At 48.9% G+C, this 18938-nt stretch overlaps 1 protein-coding gene across 6 annotated transcripts in view; it reads right to left on the minus strand.

The window, feature by feature from the left end:
• FKBP15 (FKBP prolyl isomerase family member 15) overlaps positions 1-18938 on the minus strand; it is a 2419492-nt gene that overhangs the window by 446998 nt on the left and 1953556 nt on the right. For 4 of the 6 annotated variants that reach the window (XM_069609812.1, XM_069609809.1, XM_069609810.1 and 1 more), the window contains one exon: positions 5552-5644. The exons of the other annotated variants lie outside the window; for them this stretch is intronic. In XM_069609812.1, coding sequence (XP_069465913.1) covers positions 5552-5644 — 93 coding nt within the window. The remainder of the gene's footprint in view (positions 1-5551; positions 5645-18938) is intronic. 6 annotated transcript variants of the gene reach the window in all.

The following is an 18938-nucleotide window of genomic DNA, read 5'->3' on the forward strand; positions in this document are numbered from 1 at the left end:
AACCCAAAAGAGACTCCTTAAGCCCCTTATCCAAAAGCAACAAATCGTTACATATCCACCGGGCCCTAGTCGGAGTCTGCGGGGAACCCCTAGCGAGACCCAAACAAGATTGTGGTCGGACCACGGAACAACCTCCACACCAAAATTCGAGACACCATCCTGAAGCGTTGAATCCACTAGGACGAGATCTATCCTAGAAAATGCCCCATGCACCGCAGAGTAAAAAGTGAAGAGAGGATCGCGGTTCCCTTCAACGGAATGCACGTCCACCAAGCCCAATCCCTCATTAGTTTGTTGAAATGAATCCGCCATTTTCCTCTGAACCCGCTGGTCAGGGCAGGGGGAAAGCGACTTCCTGTCCTTGTCTGGCCAAAGGACCATGTTAAAGTCCCCACCCACAATCAGAGCACCCTCCGCAAAACCCCGAATGGACTCCCCCACCACTTCCCAAAAACGATCCTGCCCTCAGTTGGGGCATAACCATAATGTAGCGTCCTTCCGGATCGGACCTATGAGCTTTTGGAATAAAGAGAGCCTTGGGGGAACCAACACCACCACTCCCGGCTTCTTCGACACATACAAGGAATGGAACATATATTGGATAGCTTTATTTTGATACGGTGGCTCTTTCTCCCTAACCCAGTGAGATTCCTGCACAAAAAGGAAGTGCAAATGAAGCCTAGTAAATTCCCTCGTCACCAGGGACCTTTTCGTAGGAGAATTCAATCCCCTCACATGCAGGGACCCTACCATCAACTGCTGCATAGAATCAGCCATTAGATAGATCCAAAGAAACTGTCTCACCCGCTTCCAAACCACACCAGAGTACCCGCACCTCCAGCTCACATGCACCAAAGGAGACCAAACAAGGGCCTATATACCCCCTACTTCTCAGAGACCCCAACAACCCAAAGCCCACCCCCAGAACTAGGAAAACAGCAACTAAACCCCCCTTTATCCCCTGAAACCAACCCAACACCCCCAACTCCCTCCCACGCCCATCCACCCCCCTCCAAGCGCCTGGATAAACTGCGACATCTCCATGCCGCACTACCAGGCCACCAGAGATCGCCTCCCCCTGGGCGCTTCCCACATCATACAAACAAAGAACATTTTGAGCCCCCCATCCCCAGTCAAAAACAAGCTCCCAACACCACCACCTGTATATGCCACCCCCCTGCTCCCAAGACCCCACATGGACCTGAGACAAAACAAAGAACCCGACACACAGGAGATCAGCCAAGATGAAACAGGGCAGGACAAGTGACCCTATAAAACCTAACAGCAACCAGCACACCAATCTCCACCAATAACATCAAGGCGCCGGCTGCTGCGGTGACGGGGCGCCACTCTCCTGAATTTCCTATGCCCCCTTATACGTCGCCTGCCCACAAATTCCAATGGGCCAGGCCTGTCTCTATCTGGCCCCTTCTCCCCCTGCACATCATCATTAGAAGGGGGTTCTCCCAAAAGTTCACGAGAGACTCGATGAATTTCAGTTTCTGAGGAAAGAGAGTATTTGTAGACATCTAGTTCAAAGGCAAGGGAGAACGGGTGGCCCCACCTATAACGCACTCCCTTAGACTGCAACCACCTCGTTAGGGGTCCGCAAAGGTGCCGTCAGGCGAGGGCGAGCGCCGAAAGATCCTGAAAAATCTTAATTTGCGCACCTTTCCAGTCAATAGGACCCTTCTAACGAGCTAAATCCAGGATCTTGGCTTTTTCAGCAAAGTAATGAAACTTCACAAGAACTGTACGCGGCTCAGCCACCCACCCTCCCGCCCTGTGGGCCCTATCAATTGTGGGTTCACTAGTGTTTTCACCACCAAAGGGGCTACTTACAATCGCCTTGACCCCTTTCACAATGTCCACTTGAGACTCCCCCTCCAATTCTGGCATACCAAAAAACCTTAGATTAGAGCGCCGCTCCCTATTTTCCAAGTCATCCAACTTGAGGATGACTTTCTCCTTCCATTTCTCCAGATCAGCCAACCTCATGTCAAATTGCGTCTCAAAGAGGTCTGCCGAGGTTTGGTTGGCCTCAAGGGCCTGGACACGGTCCTCTACAGCGTCCACCTTCTTGTCAAGTGAGTCCAGGCTTTTATTAACATCCGCTCTAAAGCCTCATATCTCCTCCAGCAGGGCTGCCATGCTGTGGCTCACAGATAGAGCCTCAGAAGATTCCAATTGAACCCCAGCCTGCATGGCGACCTCCTCAGCTTCCACTCTACGATATTTTTGTAGGGCCTGTGCCCAGTCCATTCAAATGGGCCCACGAGTACACCCTAGACAAGCTAACAAGAGACCTCCTGGGAAATGACGCTCAGGCCATCAACTTGGTCCGGGGGGCCTCTCTCCTCCACCAGGGTACAGCTCAACTTACAGCCCGCAAGCAAACTGCTGCCCCGGCCACGCAGACCACCCACCCACTACAACTTCAGTAGAGGGGAGAAAAGCCTGTCACACCACCTTCATCCTTCTCGGCTGACTGGAAACAGAAATGTATATGCTCCGACCTAGAGCCACAGCACAAACAGTACCATGCACAAAGGAGAGTGTCTCTGGGGGCACCGCAGCGCACAAGGAAATCAGGCACTGTCTGCTTGTAAGCAGGGAAGAGTGTTTTTCAGAAGGACTACTGCCGGCATTATGACAGGCTATGTAAATGTCTTTCAAGTCTCTGTCCTTCAGGTCTATTGGCAGCCCACCTGCAGGCCGATGGACTGCAGCACAAAGCCAGCTAGTAGGAGGGTAGGCCGCACAGCCCCCGGAGACGGGCTCTCAAAACGTGATCCCGGGTCCAGCAGCTGTCTAGCCCAGATCAGGGGGGGTGGGGGGGAGACAGGACGCCCACCACAAAGCCTCCACGGGCCCCTTACACCGGCCCCACTCACCACCTCATCCCGGGTCGCGCCGAGTCTCCAGGCTGCCCCCTCCGCTCCACCAGGTCACCACCACAGCACCCTGGGGCCTCTTTTAGTCGCCCCCGAGGAAAGACTCCCCGCCCCGCCAGGCGCACACTCCAGAAGGGCACACCGGACCAGGCCTCACACACAAGCCCGGCGGCCCACCCGAGGGTCCACTGCTCTTACTCCCCAAGAGGGCGGGGGAGAAAGCTGCTGCCCGAGTCCGACAGCAGCCCCGGCTGCAGCCGTGCGAGGATCGCCTGCCTCTCCGCCGCGCTCGGTAAGTGGATCCCTTAATCACCGAAGACTGTTTCAGGGGAGGGCAGGAGGGCACCCACCAACCCCTAAGGCACTGCTCTGGTCCCGCAGTCCGGACCGAAAAGCGTACCTCCCAGGCTGCACCTCCCCCACCGCAGGGCCGGATCCTCCCGCCAAGGGCAACAGTGGGGCACCAAACTCCGTACCTCCAGGGCCGCGGAACTCCGGACCGCTCCCCACCGACTCTCTCCCGGTTCAGCTTCCTTGCCAGGGGGTTGAAAACAGGTTCCGACGGGGCTGGGGGGCTCAATTCCCGCAGTTTCAGCGCCCCAGAAAGGAGACCGGCCGAGAGACGTTAACTCATCTCAGCGCCCCCTGGCGGTTCCGTTCCCCACTTTTTAAGCTTTTCCCATAGTCTGACGGTTTACTGTGTCAAAAGCCTGACTAAAATCGATCAGTGCAACGTATAATGATACACCTTTTTGCCAGGCTTTTTCTCTTAAACACATTAATACAAAGCCATTTAGTATGGTATTCATACCCCTTCTAAAACCGATTTGAAACATATGTAGTCTATGTGTAGTGCTAGCCTACTGTTCCATTTCCTTCAGTATTAACCCTGCAAATATATCAGTCTTCAACAAGAATGGCAATAGGTTTATAGTTAACTGGATTAGTCCTAGCGCTCCTCTTGAAGATTGGAACTGTATTTACGAGTCTCCAGGATGGAGGAATAGATTTTGTATGGAGAATGTTATCAAACAAAACATTTACAATGACAGCCGAGATTAATTGGTCAGATTTCAAGATGCGATTACTGAGAATGGTAGGTCCCGGGGCTCTCGAATCAGATGCTTTTACTATGACATTTTCTACATCTTTAATACTAAAATTATGCTCCCAATCTATCTCCTCATTTTCCAGAGTACCAACTTCCGTAGGTTGTTCGCATAGATTTTTAAAATGGGTTTGCAAGTATTCTCATCGATAGGGTTACACTTACCCTTTCTTGCACGTTATTCATATGGTTCATTAGGGCCGCAGGTTCCAGGAATTCTTTGTTATAATTTCCCTAAGAATAGATTATCCATCTTTCCGCAGTAAAAGATACTTATCGGCTTAAACCCAATTAAGGTATTGCTGTGTTACTTTCCTTATGTCAGTGGCTTGATCAGTCAAGTTCTGATTTTTTGTTTTCTTAAATTTTGACGTAATTCTTTCTTTCTAAACTGAAAATCAGTATTAAAACAGTGCCTATGCTGGGATTTATCACCAGCTTTATCTGTATTTCTGGGTTCTCAGTTCCACAAGAAGGCCATAAAATGAAATGGAGTGATAGTCATGTTTCTCTTCTTTACTAGTTAAATTATTACATTTACTCAAACGGCCATTTAGTCTCTTCACATCAGGTTAATGCTTAGCAATTCGATTTCCTCCCTGTGATGCAATAAGATTTCTACATCCTAAATTATGTTTCATACATGTAACTAGGGGAAAAGTAGCAGTCAATTTATTATGGTCACTTGGAAATCTCTCATGTTTTATAAAACTTCAGCATTTGCTTAACAATTTTTGCGACAATCTATATTAGAATGTGAAACACAATTTTTCCATGTGTTCTGCACTTTAGAAGGACATTGTACATTCCCATTTACTATGCGCAGGTCCCAGTCTTTAAAAACTGGATTCTACCTATTGCCACATTTTACTCTTAAGCTTGTGTTTACGATGACTTGTTCCAGACACACTGCATTTAAATCACCACTCATAAGTACATCTCGGCCACTGTACTTAACCAGAAAGTACTGTAAAATGTTATTCAATCTACTTATAAGAATGGCCTGGTCAGTTGCCACAGGATTCGAATAAATATTTTCAGTATATTATGTGTATTGTATTTTGTTGTGTGCTCGCAATGGCCTAACTGTACCTTGATACAAGTCCACCCACCTCCTAAGAGGGAAACCAGACTGCTCTGTTATGGTTTCCAAATGACTTACTTGATAGCAGACCCTAACACTGTAGGTTGGTTACACTAAGCCTTCACCACAGGTCACTTGTAAAATGTCCTTAACACTGCTCGACTGCTCAGCCACATTTTCTCCTGGGTGAGCCAGAGAAAGCTTGTGGGAAAAACCCTGCAGCCTTATGTGTCTCTCCCCCCTCTCCCTCCGTCCACAGGGTGGAGAGAAATCATCTTAACATGCCAGACATTCTTTTTTTATTCATGAACATATGTGCCACTCAGGAGAAGTTTTGGTACCCTACCGCAAATAAAATGCACAATATTATGGACCACTGGTATGGAGATTCCGGTTTGTAAATGACCACCACAGTAGGTAGGACTTGTAAAGCACTAAACAAAACTAAAATTGAGTGTGCCTTGCCTTTTCTTGAAGTGTTTCCAGCTGCTCCGCCTTCTCCTGCAAAGTCGAATGCCTCTGTGTCTCAACATCTCTGGCTTCTTTGAATGCCGAAAGCTTAATGTAAGGAAAAAGAAGGTCTTGATAATTGAGCTGCAAGGAGCAGGCATACCAAAATATACAATGATCAATGATCACCATTTGCATTAAATGTAACTGAAATTACAAAGACAACCCAACTACATGTACCACATTATTTCTTTGTATCCATTTATGCTGTTGAGAATCTTCTTGTATGACCTGCAAAGCAGCTGGAATGCATGTCAAGGGTATGCAGGAGTGCATGTACGCAGCTTGGGTGTGCTGGTGTCAGCAAGTGTAAACTGTGTAGATTGGTGCATCCTGGAACACAGGGACACATTTGTCCATTCTATCCACTGTAAGGAAGGCATGGCATCAAAGTAAGACAGACACAAGTGATCACAGTTCAAGGGAGTTTATTAAAACGTAAACTGGGTGAGATAAACGCATAATCTAAACCTAAATCTAAGATGGGAGCAAGCTACGACCATCAAAAAATAATAATACAGTCCTAGTGGAGTCTAGTCAAATAAAAAGGGCCTATACTAAAGATTGTCAATCCTTACTGCTATGCTACCAAAGAGTGAAGGATAATGTTCACAAGAAAAGGAAGAAGTGTTCACAAAATGATAAGTCAGGATGCTACGCCCCGGGTCTCCCTTCCCCACGTTTTTAGCACGGGACAAGGCAAGACTTGTGAGTACAGCACACTCCTGATCTTCTCTGGCACAAGCTTACAGTTCCTTTTCTCAGTATCAGGGCCTTCTGTGCCCACGTCTCCACTAATGCAAAGTCTCTTGCTTCAGATGGCCCGATACGCCAAAACAACAAAATAAAAGTTTCATCTGGTAATCTTCACGTTGGGCGAGTCCCTTCACCCTTGGATCCCCCTCAACCGGCACCCTACCCTTCACTCAGTCGTCAGCCTCCCTCAGTTGGGTTCAGACCAACCACTCACTGTGGACATCCCTCCGTCAGGTCCACACTTGTCATCACAATGTTTACGGGTGTTTTGTCAATGTTCACGGGTGTTTTGTCACCATGCAGGATTCACTTCCCTTGGCTTTCTCCTGGCATCCCTTCATCGGTTTCACATTGCCATTTTTAATACAGTTCACAAGAAAGTTATTCTAGAACCCTTTGGTTCTACCTTTACCCAAGTCTAGGTCTCAGCCCCCTGTCAGGCTTCCTCTCAGGACCCCAGTCAGGCTTCACATAGTTCAATCATCACTATGAAGTTGCAGGCATCCCTCAGTCGGGTTCACGTTTGCCCCATTAACACAATTCACATGGCTTAGCTTGTCTCTTCTTCTATAATACTCATAAGTCTTAATGCCTTTTTAAACAACACTTTCCCATCTCAGTCGTCAGCCTCCCTCAGTCGGCCTCAGACCAACCAAAGCACTTGCCAATTTAAACAGACTTCCGAAGGGCGATCTCGCCTCGCTGGGTCACTGTTAGCTTACGGCAAGCGCATCTCAGTTCGCACTGCGTTCCCCTCATCCGGGTACCAACGCCAGTTACACAATAACAAAACTTCTGCAGTGTGTCAAGGACTTTCGAGTGTACAAGGGATATGCCTCGACCTCTGTATAACCACCTTAACACCTTATTCCGGCCTTCCCTATGGCCTCTTGGTACTTGTAGTTTCTTTTACTCTTAATGTTCAACACAGTATCAGGAGACGAGTATCAGCCAGAGATCTTCGACTGAGCGACCATGTGGCGCCGGACCACTATCTCTGGTAACAAGTTTGTTCACACAGACCTTCTGTCTATTTATCTTCTTACTATGGCCAGCGCAACCTTCAGCTTAACACTGTCAGGTCGACTATCAGGCTCTTCCGTCTAATCAGCTGTGCTGAGCTGGTTGGGGGTTCCTTTGCTGCTGGAGTCAAGGACGGTACCACAATGTCAACCACTTCTCCCTGCCCTGGCTATCAGCGCGGGAGGGTGCCATGTACCCAAGCTGCCAACAACCACTCCAACACCATGGGGCATTTGAAGGCTCCATTGCATATAAGTTAACTGGGGTATAACAGAAAGTCTATATGATTTTAAATTGAATTTCCCAATTGCCAAGGTTATATGATATTTTGTTAATCAATGAAAAGAACGGATGTATGTCCCCACTGTCTAATTGGATCCCCAGATCCTCCACCCATCCATTAGTACAGACTTTCGGTGACGTGATTTTAACTAATAGAAAATAATTAATAACATTTAAATCGAAATAAATACAGATTTTCTTTTTTAATTGGGGGGTCCCCCTCTCCCAGACCCCCTCACCCCAGTTTCCCTTCATTTATAATCCCACGGCAACCCCCTCTCCACTCGCTTTATCCCCTTACACCACACCCATATGGGATACATTACTCACCGTAATGGTATTTCTGATGCTTGTATCTGCTTAGATTCACATGCTGTGCATAGGCTGACATCTAGTGGAAGCTGCAGAGTATTACAGTTGTTTTCGAAACTCGAAAAGGGACGTCGACAGGGCGTGCCAGTAATACTATCCCTAGTGTGATGTCCACTTTACCCATGATCCCTCACGCGTCGAGGTCCCTCAGATGTCTGACATGAGGTGTAGCGCAAGTACAGTTGTATCCAAGCAGATACGTATTAGATAAGCTAATAAGCATCCATGCGCCTTCTCTCCGAGGGGAGGAAGGGTGGGTCGCATGTGAATCTAAGAAGATACAAGCATCAGAAATACGCTTACGGTGAGTAATGTATCCCTTCTGAGGCTTGTGGAATCTGCTTAGATCACATGCTGTGCATAGATTAGCGAGCAGTGGAAGAAGAAGGAGGTGGGATGTGAGAAGGTTCATGAGCAAATAAATGTCTTAGAACCGCTTGTCCCACTTGTGTATCTGTCTTGGAATGAGTGTCAATGCAGTAGTGCTGAGTGAACGTATGTATTGGGCTCCATGTAGCAGCTTTGTAAATACTGTCTAAGGGGACATTTGCAATGAAAGCCAGAGTGGCTCCAGTACCTCTTGTGGAGTGGGCCCTTGACGTAAAAGGCAGTGTTTTATCTGATAGGCAATAGCACAGTTGGCTACATCTGACTATCCACCTAGAGATGGCATTCTTAGAGATGCGGTCACCTTCTCTGCCTGGCGCTATGGAGACAAACAGTTGATCTGTTTTTCTTAGCGGTCTGGTCTTGTCTACGTAGTAGATGACCGCTCTCCTCACATCTAGTTGTGGAGTTTTACCTCAGCAGAGCTTTTGGGCTCCTGGCAAAATGCAGGTAGCTCAATAGGCTGGTTTACATGAAATTTGGAGAACCTAGGGTGAGTATACGTAAAACCAGCTTGTCCTTATGAGTAGTAAATAAAGGATCCTGCACTGACAATGCTTGGATTTCACTAACCCTTCTTATGGAAGTGATAGCTACTAAGAAAGCAGTTTTTATAAGTCAGGTGTTTGAGACTAGACTTGTGAATAGGCTTGAATGGGGGTCCCATGAGCTTAGCGAGTACCACATTGAGGTACCAACCTGGCGGTGGGTTAGAAATTGGAGGGTGGAGTCTCTTTACCCCTTCCATAAATGCTTTAATGACTGCTACCTTCCACCATGAGACCTTATTATGGGAAGTGGTGTAGGCTGACCAGGCCGCCAGGTGGACCTTTAGGGAGTTGAACACTAACCCTGAATCTAGCAAGTGGAGCATATAGGTTAGATTATTAGATGGAGTTAATCTATGGGGTTGATCTGCTTAGTCTGGCACCAAATTATGAATCTTCTCCATTTGTCAAAAACAGTGCCTAGTGTTTGGTTTTCTTGATTCTTTCAAGATATCCAAGCATCTTTGCGGTAGATTGAGATGCCCGAACTCTATGACTTCAGGAGCCATGCCGCCAAGCTCATTGAGTGTGGTTGTGGGTGCACTGTTAGTCCCTCGTGCTAGGTGAGTAGGTTTTACTGGCACGGGAGCTTGATGGGATCGCACATCACCAGTCTGCGCAGATGTGGATACCACGGTTGTCTTGCCCACATAGGAGCAACAAGGATCAGCATCATCGGTTCCTTGTGTAACTTGTTCATCACCTTCCTCATGAGAGGAATTTGGTGAAAAGCCTAAGCAAATTTCCCTGACCAGCTCATCCATAGGGCGATCCCCTTGGAGCCTGGCTGGGGGAACCTGGACGCGAAGTATGGGCATTGACGATTTTCGCTTGTGGCGAATAAGTCTATAGTTGGGGAACCCCATTGAGAGAAGAGGTGTTCTATGACTTCTTCGTGTAGGCGCCACTCGTGTTCCTCTGGTAGGGGATCTCTGCTCAGTGAGTCTGCTAGAGCGTTGAGTTCCCCTGGAACATGTGATGACAAGCACATCTTCCGTTTGAGTGCCCATTTCCAGATTGTTTGTGCAAGTCTGGATAGATTTGGAGAACGTGTACCCCCTGTTTGTTGATATAAAACATTACTGTAGTACTGGCTGTTAGGATCTGCACCAACAGGTTTGTTAAATGGAGTTTGAATGCCTGAAGGGCTTTGAATACTGCCAGAAGCTCCAGCACATTGATGTGGCTCTGAGCTGCAGTGTGAGACCACAGACCCTGAGCTGTGTGGTGAAGGTAGTGAGCCCCCCCATCCTGCCAGTGAGGCGTCCGTTGTGACCACTGCCTGTACCTCTGGGTTGTAGAAAGGTTTCCCTTTTGTTAGGTTTTCTCTCATCCACCAGCGAAGATTTTGTACAAGTGTTGGCAAAACGACCACTGGATCGTCCCACTGTTTTGCCAACCACTCCTGTATGGGACGCATGGGCAGGCGCGCGTGTGGAACTGGTAAATGAAAGATTCCATCATGCCTATTAAACGCATTGCTTTGCGCACCCTTATCTGGCGGCCGGCCTGATAATGTGGTATTTGCAGTTAGACATGCATTACTTACCGTAAAAGCATTTCTGATGATTGTATCTGCTTAGATTCACATGCTGTGCATATGGTCCGACATCCAGTGGTAACCGCGGAGTATTGCATCTTGTCTTTCGGGACCGAAAGGGGACGTCAACATAGGCGTGTCTGAAACACTATCCCTATCGTGACGTGTGTAGTACCCAAAATCCCTCATGCGCTGAGGTCCCTCCGATTGTATTGTTTCTGCCATGAGGGAGCCCAAGGCTATAGTGAGGGAGTACATGAAGAGAGAAAGTAGTAAGAAGTCCATATTCCTTCCAACCTGCGCGCGGAGGCAAGGAGGGCGCATGTGAATCTAAGCAGATACAATCATCAGAAATGCTTTTACGGTAAGTAATGCATGTCTTCTGATGCTTGTTAATCTGCTTAGAATCACATGCTGTGCATAGACTAGCGAGCAGTACCCGGAGTTGGAGGTGGGTTGTGAGAAGGAACAGTAGAAAAAAGATGTCTTAGTACTGCTTGTACCACATGAGAATCAGACCTAGAATGAGTGTCTAGGCGATAGTGTTTTGTAAAGGTGTGTACAGAACTCCAGGTTGCCGCTTTGCAAATGGACTCTAGGGGAAAATTTGCAATGAATGCTATGGATGCCCCAGTGCCTCGAGTAGAATGTGCTCTAGGCTTGAAGGGCAGTGCTCTCTTTGCAAGAGTGTAACATAGTGTGATGCATTTGACAATCCACCTTGATATTGCTGATTTCGAGACAGGATCCCCTTCTCTACCAGCTGCCACTGAAACAAAGAATTGTTTAGTTTTCCTCAGTGGTTTAATTCTATCCATGTAGAACATGACTGCCCTGCGCACATCTAGTGTGTGAAGGCTTCTTTCGGCCATGTTAGTAGGTCTCTGGAAGAACATAGGTAGTTCGATTGACTAGTTCACATGGAACTTCGAAATAAATTTCAGCGCAAATCTGGGATGTGTGCGCAGAACTACCTTATCTTTGTGGACTGTAACAAAGGGGTCCAAATTCGAGAGGGCCGGTAGTTCGCTAACTCTTCTGATAGAAGTGATAGCTACTAGAAAGGCTGTCTTGTAAGTCAGGTCTTTCAGACTAGCTTTATGCATAGGCTCAAAAGGGGGTCCCATGAGCCTAGTTAAAACCACATTTAGATCCCACCCAGGTGCTGGCTGAGTGATGGGGGGATACATTCTTTTAACCCCTTCCATAAAGACTTTAATCACAGGTATTTTCCACCACAACACCTTCTGCTGTGACATGGTGTAGGCTGACAACACCGCTAGGTGAACCCTTAAGGAATTGCAGGCTAATCCAGAGTCCAACAGATGGGTTAGATATAACACAATGTGTGAAGGCGAGCAATCGGTGGGATTGACGCCTTTGGAACTGCACCAGATGACAAAACGTTTCCATTTGCTGGCATAGCAATAACGTGTGTTAGGCTTTCTTGCCTCCCTCAGTATGTCCATGCATCTTTGAGGGAGTTGCAGATTTCCAAACTCTATGACCTCAGGAGCCAGGCTGCTAAGTTCAGAGTTTGTGGGCATGGGTGCAGAGTCTCCCCCCTGTCCTGAGACAACATGTTGTACGGGCAGGGCAGCTTGACTGGTGGGGAGAGGGACATTTCCATCAGGTGCGCGAACCAAGGTTGGCGGGCCCACATGGGAGCCACCAGAATCATGGTGACTGGTTCCTGGTGCATCTTGTGTACTATCTTGTTCAGAAGGGGAGTCGGGGGGGAAAAGCGTAGCCAAATTTCCCTGACCAAGTTATCCAGAGACCATTCCCCTTGGATCCGTTCTGGGGGTACCTGGAGGCGTAATCTTGGCATTGGGCGTTCTCCTGAGTAGCGAACAGGTCGATATCTGGAAACCCCCATTCTGAGAAGACGTTGGATACAATGTCTTTGTGCAGTCGCCATTCGTACTCTTCTGGAGGAGGAAAATCTCTGCTGAGTACGTCTGCCAGAAGATTGAGTTCCCCTGGAACATGTTGGGATATCAGGAACATCTTGTGTTTGAGAGCCAATATCCAGATGTTTTGGGACAGCTTGGATAGCCCTGGAGAGTGAGTGCCCCCCTGTTTGTTCAGGTAATACACTGCTGTTGTGCTGTCGGTTAGGACCTGCACTGTCTTCCCTTGCAGTTGCTCCTGAAAGGCTTTCAATGCTTTGAACACTGCTAGTAGCTCCAGCAGGTTTATATGGTTGGACGCTACCTGAGGGGACCACACTGCGTGCGCTGTCTGTTGAAGCAGGTGAGCCCCCCACCCCGTGAGAGATGCGTCTGTCGTGAGGTTTTCCCCTTCAAGAGGTTCTCCCTCGACCACCACTGCAGAGAGAGAACGAGGGCTGGCGAGACAACTAACAGATCTTCCCATTGTCCGCTGGCCTGACACCACTGGCTGTTGAGCCACTCTTGCATGGGACGCATGCGCAGCCGCGTGTAGGGAACCAAGTATATGCATGATGCCATCATCCCTGGCAAACACGTAGCTTTCCGTACCGTCACCTCTCGACTGGCTACATACTGAGGAACCTGAGAGAGCATGTTCTGAACCCTCTCGGTGGAAGGGAAGACTAGACCATCTTCCGTACGTATTAGAGCCCCCAGGAACTGTTTTACTTGGCTGGGGACTAAGCTGGATTTCTTTTCGTTGATGGAAAAACCCAGGCTGAACAGTAGGTCTACTGTTTTTTGGGTGTTCGAAAAACAAATGTCGAACGAGTCCCCCGTGATCAGCCAATCGTGGAGGTAAGGGTAAACTGGAACTGAAAGTCTGCGCAGGTGTGCCGCTGCCACTGCCAGGACCTTGGTAAACACCCTTGGCGTCGAGGCTATGCCGAAGGGGAGTACCTTGAACTGGTAGTGTTTGTCCTGAATCACGAACCTTAGGAATTTTCTGTGCGCTGGCAGCATTGAAATATGAAAGTATGCATCTTTCATATCCAATGTTGTCATGAAGTCCCCCTGTTTTAGCAATGGGATCACCTCTTGCAGTGTTACCATGCAAAACTTCTGGGGCTTTATGAACTTGTTCGCTGGGCGCAGGTCTAGAACAGGACACATGGTGAGATCCTTTTTGGGTACAAGGAAGTACACTGAATAGATACCCTTGTTTACCTGAGGAATCGGGATGGCTTCTATGGCGTCCTTTCCCAGCAGCGCTTCCACCTCTTGGATCAGGATCTGCAGATGTTCCGGTGAAAGGCGTCGATGTTTCGGCGGTCTGAACTGTGGAGGTCGGGTGAATTCCACGCAGTAACCGTGGGCGACCGTCTTTAAGACCCACTGGTCTGAAGTTATCCCCTCCCATGCCTTGAGGAAAGATGTTAATCGCCCCCCGACCGGGGAGACATGGGAGGGGACCTGGACTTGGTGGTCATTTCTGACCCGAAGTTGACGCTCCTCTGGAATTGGAGCCTCTGCCTCTATTCTTTCCGCGCTTCAGACCCCTCTGGGGGTAGTAAGTGGGGCATGCAGCAGGTTGACTTGAGTTGAGGTTGCCTGTGCCGAAATTGTTTTGAGTGGTGCGGGCTTGTCCTCGAAAGGACTGCCGAGAATTACTGCCCCTTTGTGAAGAGGGTTTCTTGGAAATCTGGTGCAGCGACTTAATAGTCTTGTGCTCCTTCTTGGCTGTCTCCAACGCATCGTCTACCGCCTTCCCGAAGAGGTTGGCCTCTTCGATGGGTTTGTTGATAATGGATGCCTGGGTCTCAGGCCTGAAGCCTGACGTGCGCAGCCACGCGTGCCTCTTTAGGAGAGTACCCTGTGCGAGAGACCTGCCTGCTGTCTCTACGTTGTCCAGGGTATTCTTTACAACATTCTGATTGGCAAGTTTGCCCTCCAAGACAATGGCGAGAAGCTTGGCTCTGGTTGGTTCCGGAACCTCTTGAAGGCCTTCCTGGAGTAGGGGCCATTGGGCGTCGACGTAGCTTGCCAGTAACGTCGTGTTATTGGCAATCCGGACGGTATAGGCCGCTGCCGACGTAACCCGTTTGCCTAAGTCATACAACCTTTTGGACTCCTTGTCCGGGGTCGACTCTCCCGTGGCAAGGGGAACCCCTGCTCTCTTGCGAGTGTTGGTCACCACCAGCGAGTCTGGGATTGCGTGTCCTTTGATATAAAGCGGGTCAGTGGGGGAGGGTTGGAATTTTTTTTCGACCCTTGGGTTCAAAGCCCTAGTCTGAGCGGGTGCAAGTAAGGAAGGGGCCAGCCGTCTCTTTACAGAGCTCAAGAGAGGGATAGACTGGCTTGCCGGAGGCTTTTCATTAATAATGTCCTCTGCGAAATCTTGTTCGGGCAAGACTTCAAGCGTGGCAATTTTAAAGAATTCCGCGGATTTTTTCAACATGTTGTTGAAAGCCATTTGATCATCCACCGGGGAAGCTTGTCGAATCGGGGTGGATGGGGGAGAGTCGAGGCAAACGATATCAGAGTTGTGATCGTCCTGCTGGGTGTCCTCCCAGTTGTCCGTTGCTCCTTGATCTTCCCCATAGTTGTCCAGAAAAGAAGACTCCTCTTCTTCTGTATAGATGTCTCTATACGTGTCCATCTGGACATCTTCTTGATAGTCAACTTGGTGTTGGACATCTAGGTGTTGAACATCTTGTGTTTAAGGGTTAGGGTCTACCCAAGCTTTTTTCGGCGGAGGTTGATCAGAAGTCCTGAAAAACTGCTCCAGCCGATCCATACACCCCTCGAATTGTTCTGCGGTGCACTTGGATGACCCAAATGGACCTAGCTGAGTAGGAACTGTGTTCTCCGCCCTAAGGTGTTGAGAGGATCTCCTCAGGGTGCTTGAGAGGGGTACCTGGCTTTCTTCGTAAGAGTCTTCGGGATCGTCCTCCAAATCCGTGGAAAACTTTTCGGCGGATTGGCCCATAACTGTGGGCGGAACCGGTACTAGGCCCACTGCCGTAGCAATCCTATTGATGCTCTTACGGATAGTCACCGAATCTTCGGGAGACAACACCTCCGATGATGTGTCGGCAGTGAAAAAGTCTTCCGTGGCTCCAGAAGGGCCAGCGAATGGCTTCTCGGGTAGAGGCCTACTCGTAGTTTTCGGGCCTGTACGGGCCTTGGAAACCTTGGAATCTGTCGAAGTTTCTTGTTCTGAAACTTCGGCGCATGTAGTTTGGGGAGTAGCACCCTTGTTATGTTTGTTATGCCCAGTCGTCATGCGCTGCTGCGGATGCGGGGAAGGCTTCGGATCAGACCGATCAGTGGGCGCCGCCGAAGTTTCCGGCGGACCCGTTTGCGCTTTCACCTTCTTCGACGAAGTCGTCGAGGAGGGCGCTTGGGTTGTGTGCTTTGTGCGGTGCGATTGTACGCCCCTGTCACCAGGTGTGGTATCTGTAGCAAGACCGGAGTCGAGCCTGGAAGGGTCGGGGACGGGCGTGGCGGCTCTAGAATAGTCTGCCTCAAGGTCTATAACGTCCGCGTTGGACGTTTGGTCATCTGATGTACCCCCGTCACTTTCGGCTGGTGTCGCGGCAGGAGACGGAGGCTCCACGCGTGACATTCCGTACGCGGCCCACCGCTTCAACCGGCGCTCCTTAAGGGTTTTAGGTTTAAGGAGTTTACACGCCGAACACCGCTTTTCGTCGTGCTCTAGGGGGAGACGAGAGTTACACGATGTGTGCTCGTCTTTCCACAGATATCTGACCCTACACACAGGGCAGAATCTAAATTGAGCCCTTTCCATAGCAGAAGGGAAGGGTGACCAGACCAAAAAGGAAAGCAGTGGAAAAGAGGAAAAACATAACAGTATGGCAACCCGAGCCCACTCTCCCCACTGTGTAGGCCGGACAGAAGGCCCGACCACGTGGAAGTCCGAACGCCGGATCTTAGGCGCCGGAACCCACAGCCGTAGACGATTCCCCCGTAGTCTTCGTCGAAGATGTTCTTATGGGCAAAGTGACTTAACGGGGATTAAACCGACAATTCGGTAAGATAAACAATGTCTCATGAAGAGCTCCGCTATAGGGGGACCAGTTATCTGGGCGGAAAAAAACAATCTCAGGGACCTCAGTGCGTGAGGGATTTTGGGTACTACACACGTCACGATAGGGATAGTGTTTCAGACACGCCTATGCCGACGTCCCCTTTCGGTCCCCGAAAGACAAGATGCAATACTCGCTTGTTTCGCTATCTTGAAACGCAAGAATCTTCTGTGCGCTGGGAACATTGAAATATGAAAATAGGCATCTTTCATATCCAGTATTGCCATGTAATCCCCTTTTTTAGTAGCGGGATTACCTCTTGTAGCATAGTCATGCAGAACTTTTATGGCTTGACATACTTGTTTGCAGGGTGTAAATCTAATACAGGGCGCATTGTTAGATCTTTCTTTGGCACAAGGAAGTAAGTTGAATAAATACCCCTGTTTATCTGGTTGGCCGGGACCACTTCTATGGCATCCTTTAATAGAAGTGTAGTTATCTCTTCTAGAAGGATCAGTTGATGTTCTTTTGAGTGGATTTTCTGCCGTGGGGGGTGGTCGTGAGGAGGTTGAAGTAGTTTTATACAGTAGCCCCCTGCTATCGTGGACATGGGTGAAGTTGGAAATGTTTCCTCCTACTGGAGATGCATGGGAGGGTACCTAGAGCGGAATGTCACTTGCTCTGAGGTGGGTGCCACCTCGGGCAGGGCCTCTGCCCAGACCATGACCTCTGCATTGTTCTCTGGGATAGCCTTGGAAGGCTTGTCCTTGATTATTCGCCCAGGAGTAGCCTTGGCTGCTACCTTGGCCTTGATTGTAGCCGGATCCTCTTTGTGAATTTTGGCCCCGAAAATGGTGAAAATTACCGTTACCTCTCTGACCAGTAGGTGTGTTTGTGAGCGGACCTAAGGATTTTAGAGTGTCATACTCGTCCTTTCCTGTTTAAGTGCATCTTCCACGGCCTTACCGAAGAGCATGTTAGGTTCCACTGGCATGTTCATTAGAGTGGCTTGTGTCTCTGGCCTAAAGCCTTACTGGCGAAGCCATGCATGCCTCTTTATAACAGTCCCCTCTGCAATGACTCTTCCGGCATTGTCCGCTGCATCGAAATTTGATTTAAGGAGACAGGTAGATACGGCCCTTCCATCTGCTGCCACCTGAGCTAGTTGTGATTTTAGTGGTTGCGGGGCAGATGAAAGTAACGCAGAAATCTCTTCCCACTTATGGCAATTATAACTAGCCAACAGGGTTGCGTTGTTGGCTATCCTGGTTTGATAGGCCTCGGAGAAGGCAACCTTTCTGCCCATGGCATAGATCTTTTTGCTTTCCTTATCTGGTGGAGCCTCGGGGGAAGCAAGGGGTGCACCTGCTCTCTTTTTAGTTGTGGTGACAACTAAGGAGTCTGGTCTTAGTTAGACTCTAATATACAAAGGGTCTGAGGGTGCAGGCCTGAATAAGTTTTCCACATGCGGGTTAACGGCCCGTGTGAGATTGGGTGCTTCTAAGGATGGCTGTATCCTGCGTTGCACTGATTTTAGTAGTGGGATAAACTGACCCAGTGTCTTTTTGTCCCCCACAATGGAGAAATCTCTACCCACCTGTACCTCCTGTGTGTCAATTTGGAAGTGTTCCACCACCTTGGCTAATACTTCATTGAGGAGGGGTTGATTATCAACTGGGGAATCGACAATTGAAGTGTCTTGATTAAGAGGGGAATCTATGGAGTACATGTTAGCCTCTTGGTCTGCCTCTGAGTCTTCGCCATCCCCATAATAAGGTTAATCTGTATCCTCTTCATTAAGTGGAGGGTTAGGAGAGATCTTCTTGGTCTAATTCAGGGTCATATATATATATATATCTATAACCGTATTTTGTAAGGGAACATTAGAGCAAGACTTCTTAGAAGGGGGTTGAGTGGGTAAGGCAGAGGCTTGAGAGCCGGAAGGGGCTCAGGTGGGAGGAGTGGAGTGGAAAATCTGAAAGTAATCTGGGTTTTTCTCGTAAAAATTGGCCATGAAGGTCATTCTTCGCATTACCCTATCAATATCTTGGGAAGACCATTCCTTTGAACTTGGGATCACAATTGATTGTGGGGAAAGACCCAAGCCTTCATTAGTGGGAGGTATAATCTTAGGCCTAGAGTCCTTAGGTTTTTCTATGGTCTTGGATAATATAGGCTTTCCCTTCTGTGGTGTCTTCTCCTATCAGGGGTTTTAGAGGACTTTTTGTGATGTTCACCCCCCCACCCCGCTGGGGCCCAGAGGAGTGTTTTCCAGACTTCTTGGGGTCTGCCGCTTTATCCGACGCCGAGTGTCGAATTTCGGATGTGGGAGCCGAGGCTTCGTCCACGGACGATCGACTTTCGGAAGGGGTTTTTCGAGCGACACCCTTGCCGCCCTTCGAAGGTTGAACCCTGTCGTGTGGCGATCTTGATCGAGATTGCCCAGAGGACCGGGACTCGATGACCTTTCTCTGGGTGTCGAACGTTGTC

The sequence above is a fragment of the Ambystoma mexicanum genome, chromosome 8 (genome assembly GCF_040938575.1).
Source record: "Ambystoma mexicanum isolate Mex_15411 chromosome 8, UKY_AmexF1_1, whole genome shotgun sequence".
In the NCBI taxonomy this organism is placed as follows: domain Eukaryota; kingdom Metazoa; phylum Chordata; class Amphibia; order Caudata; family Ambystomatidae; genus Ambystoma; species Ambystoma mexicanum.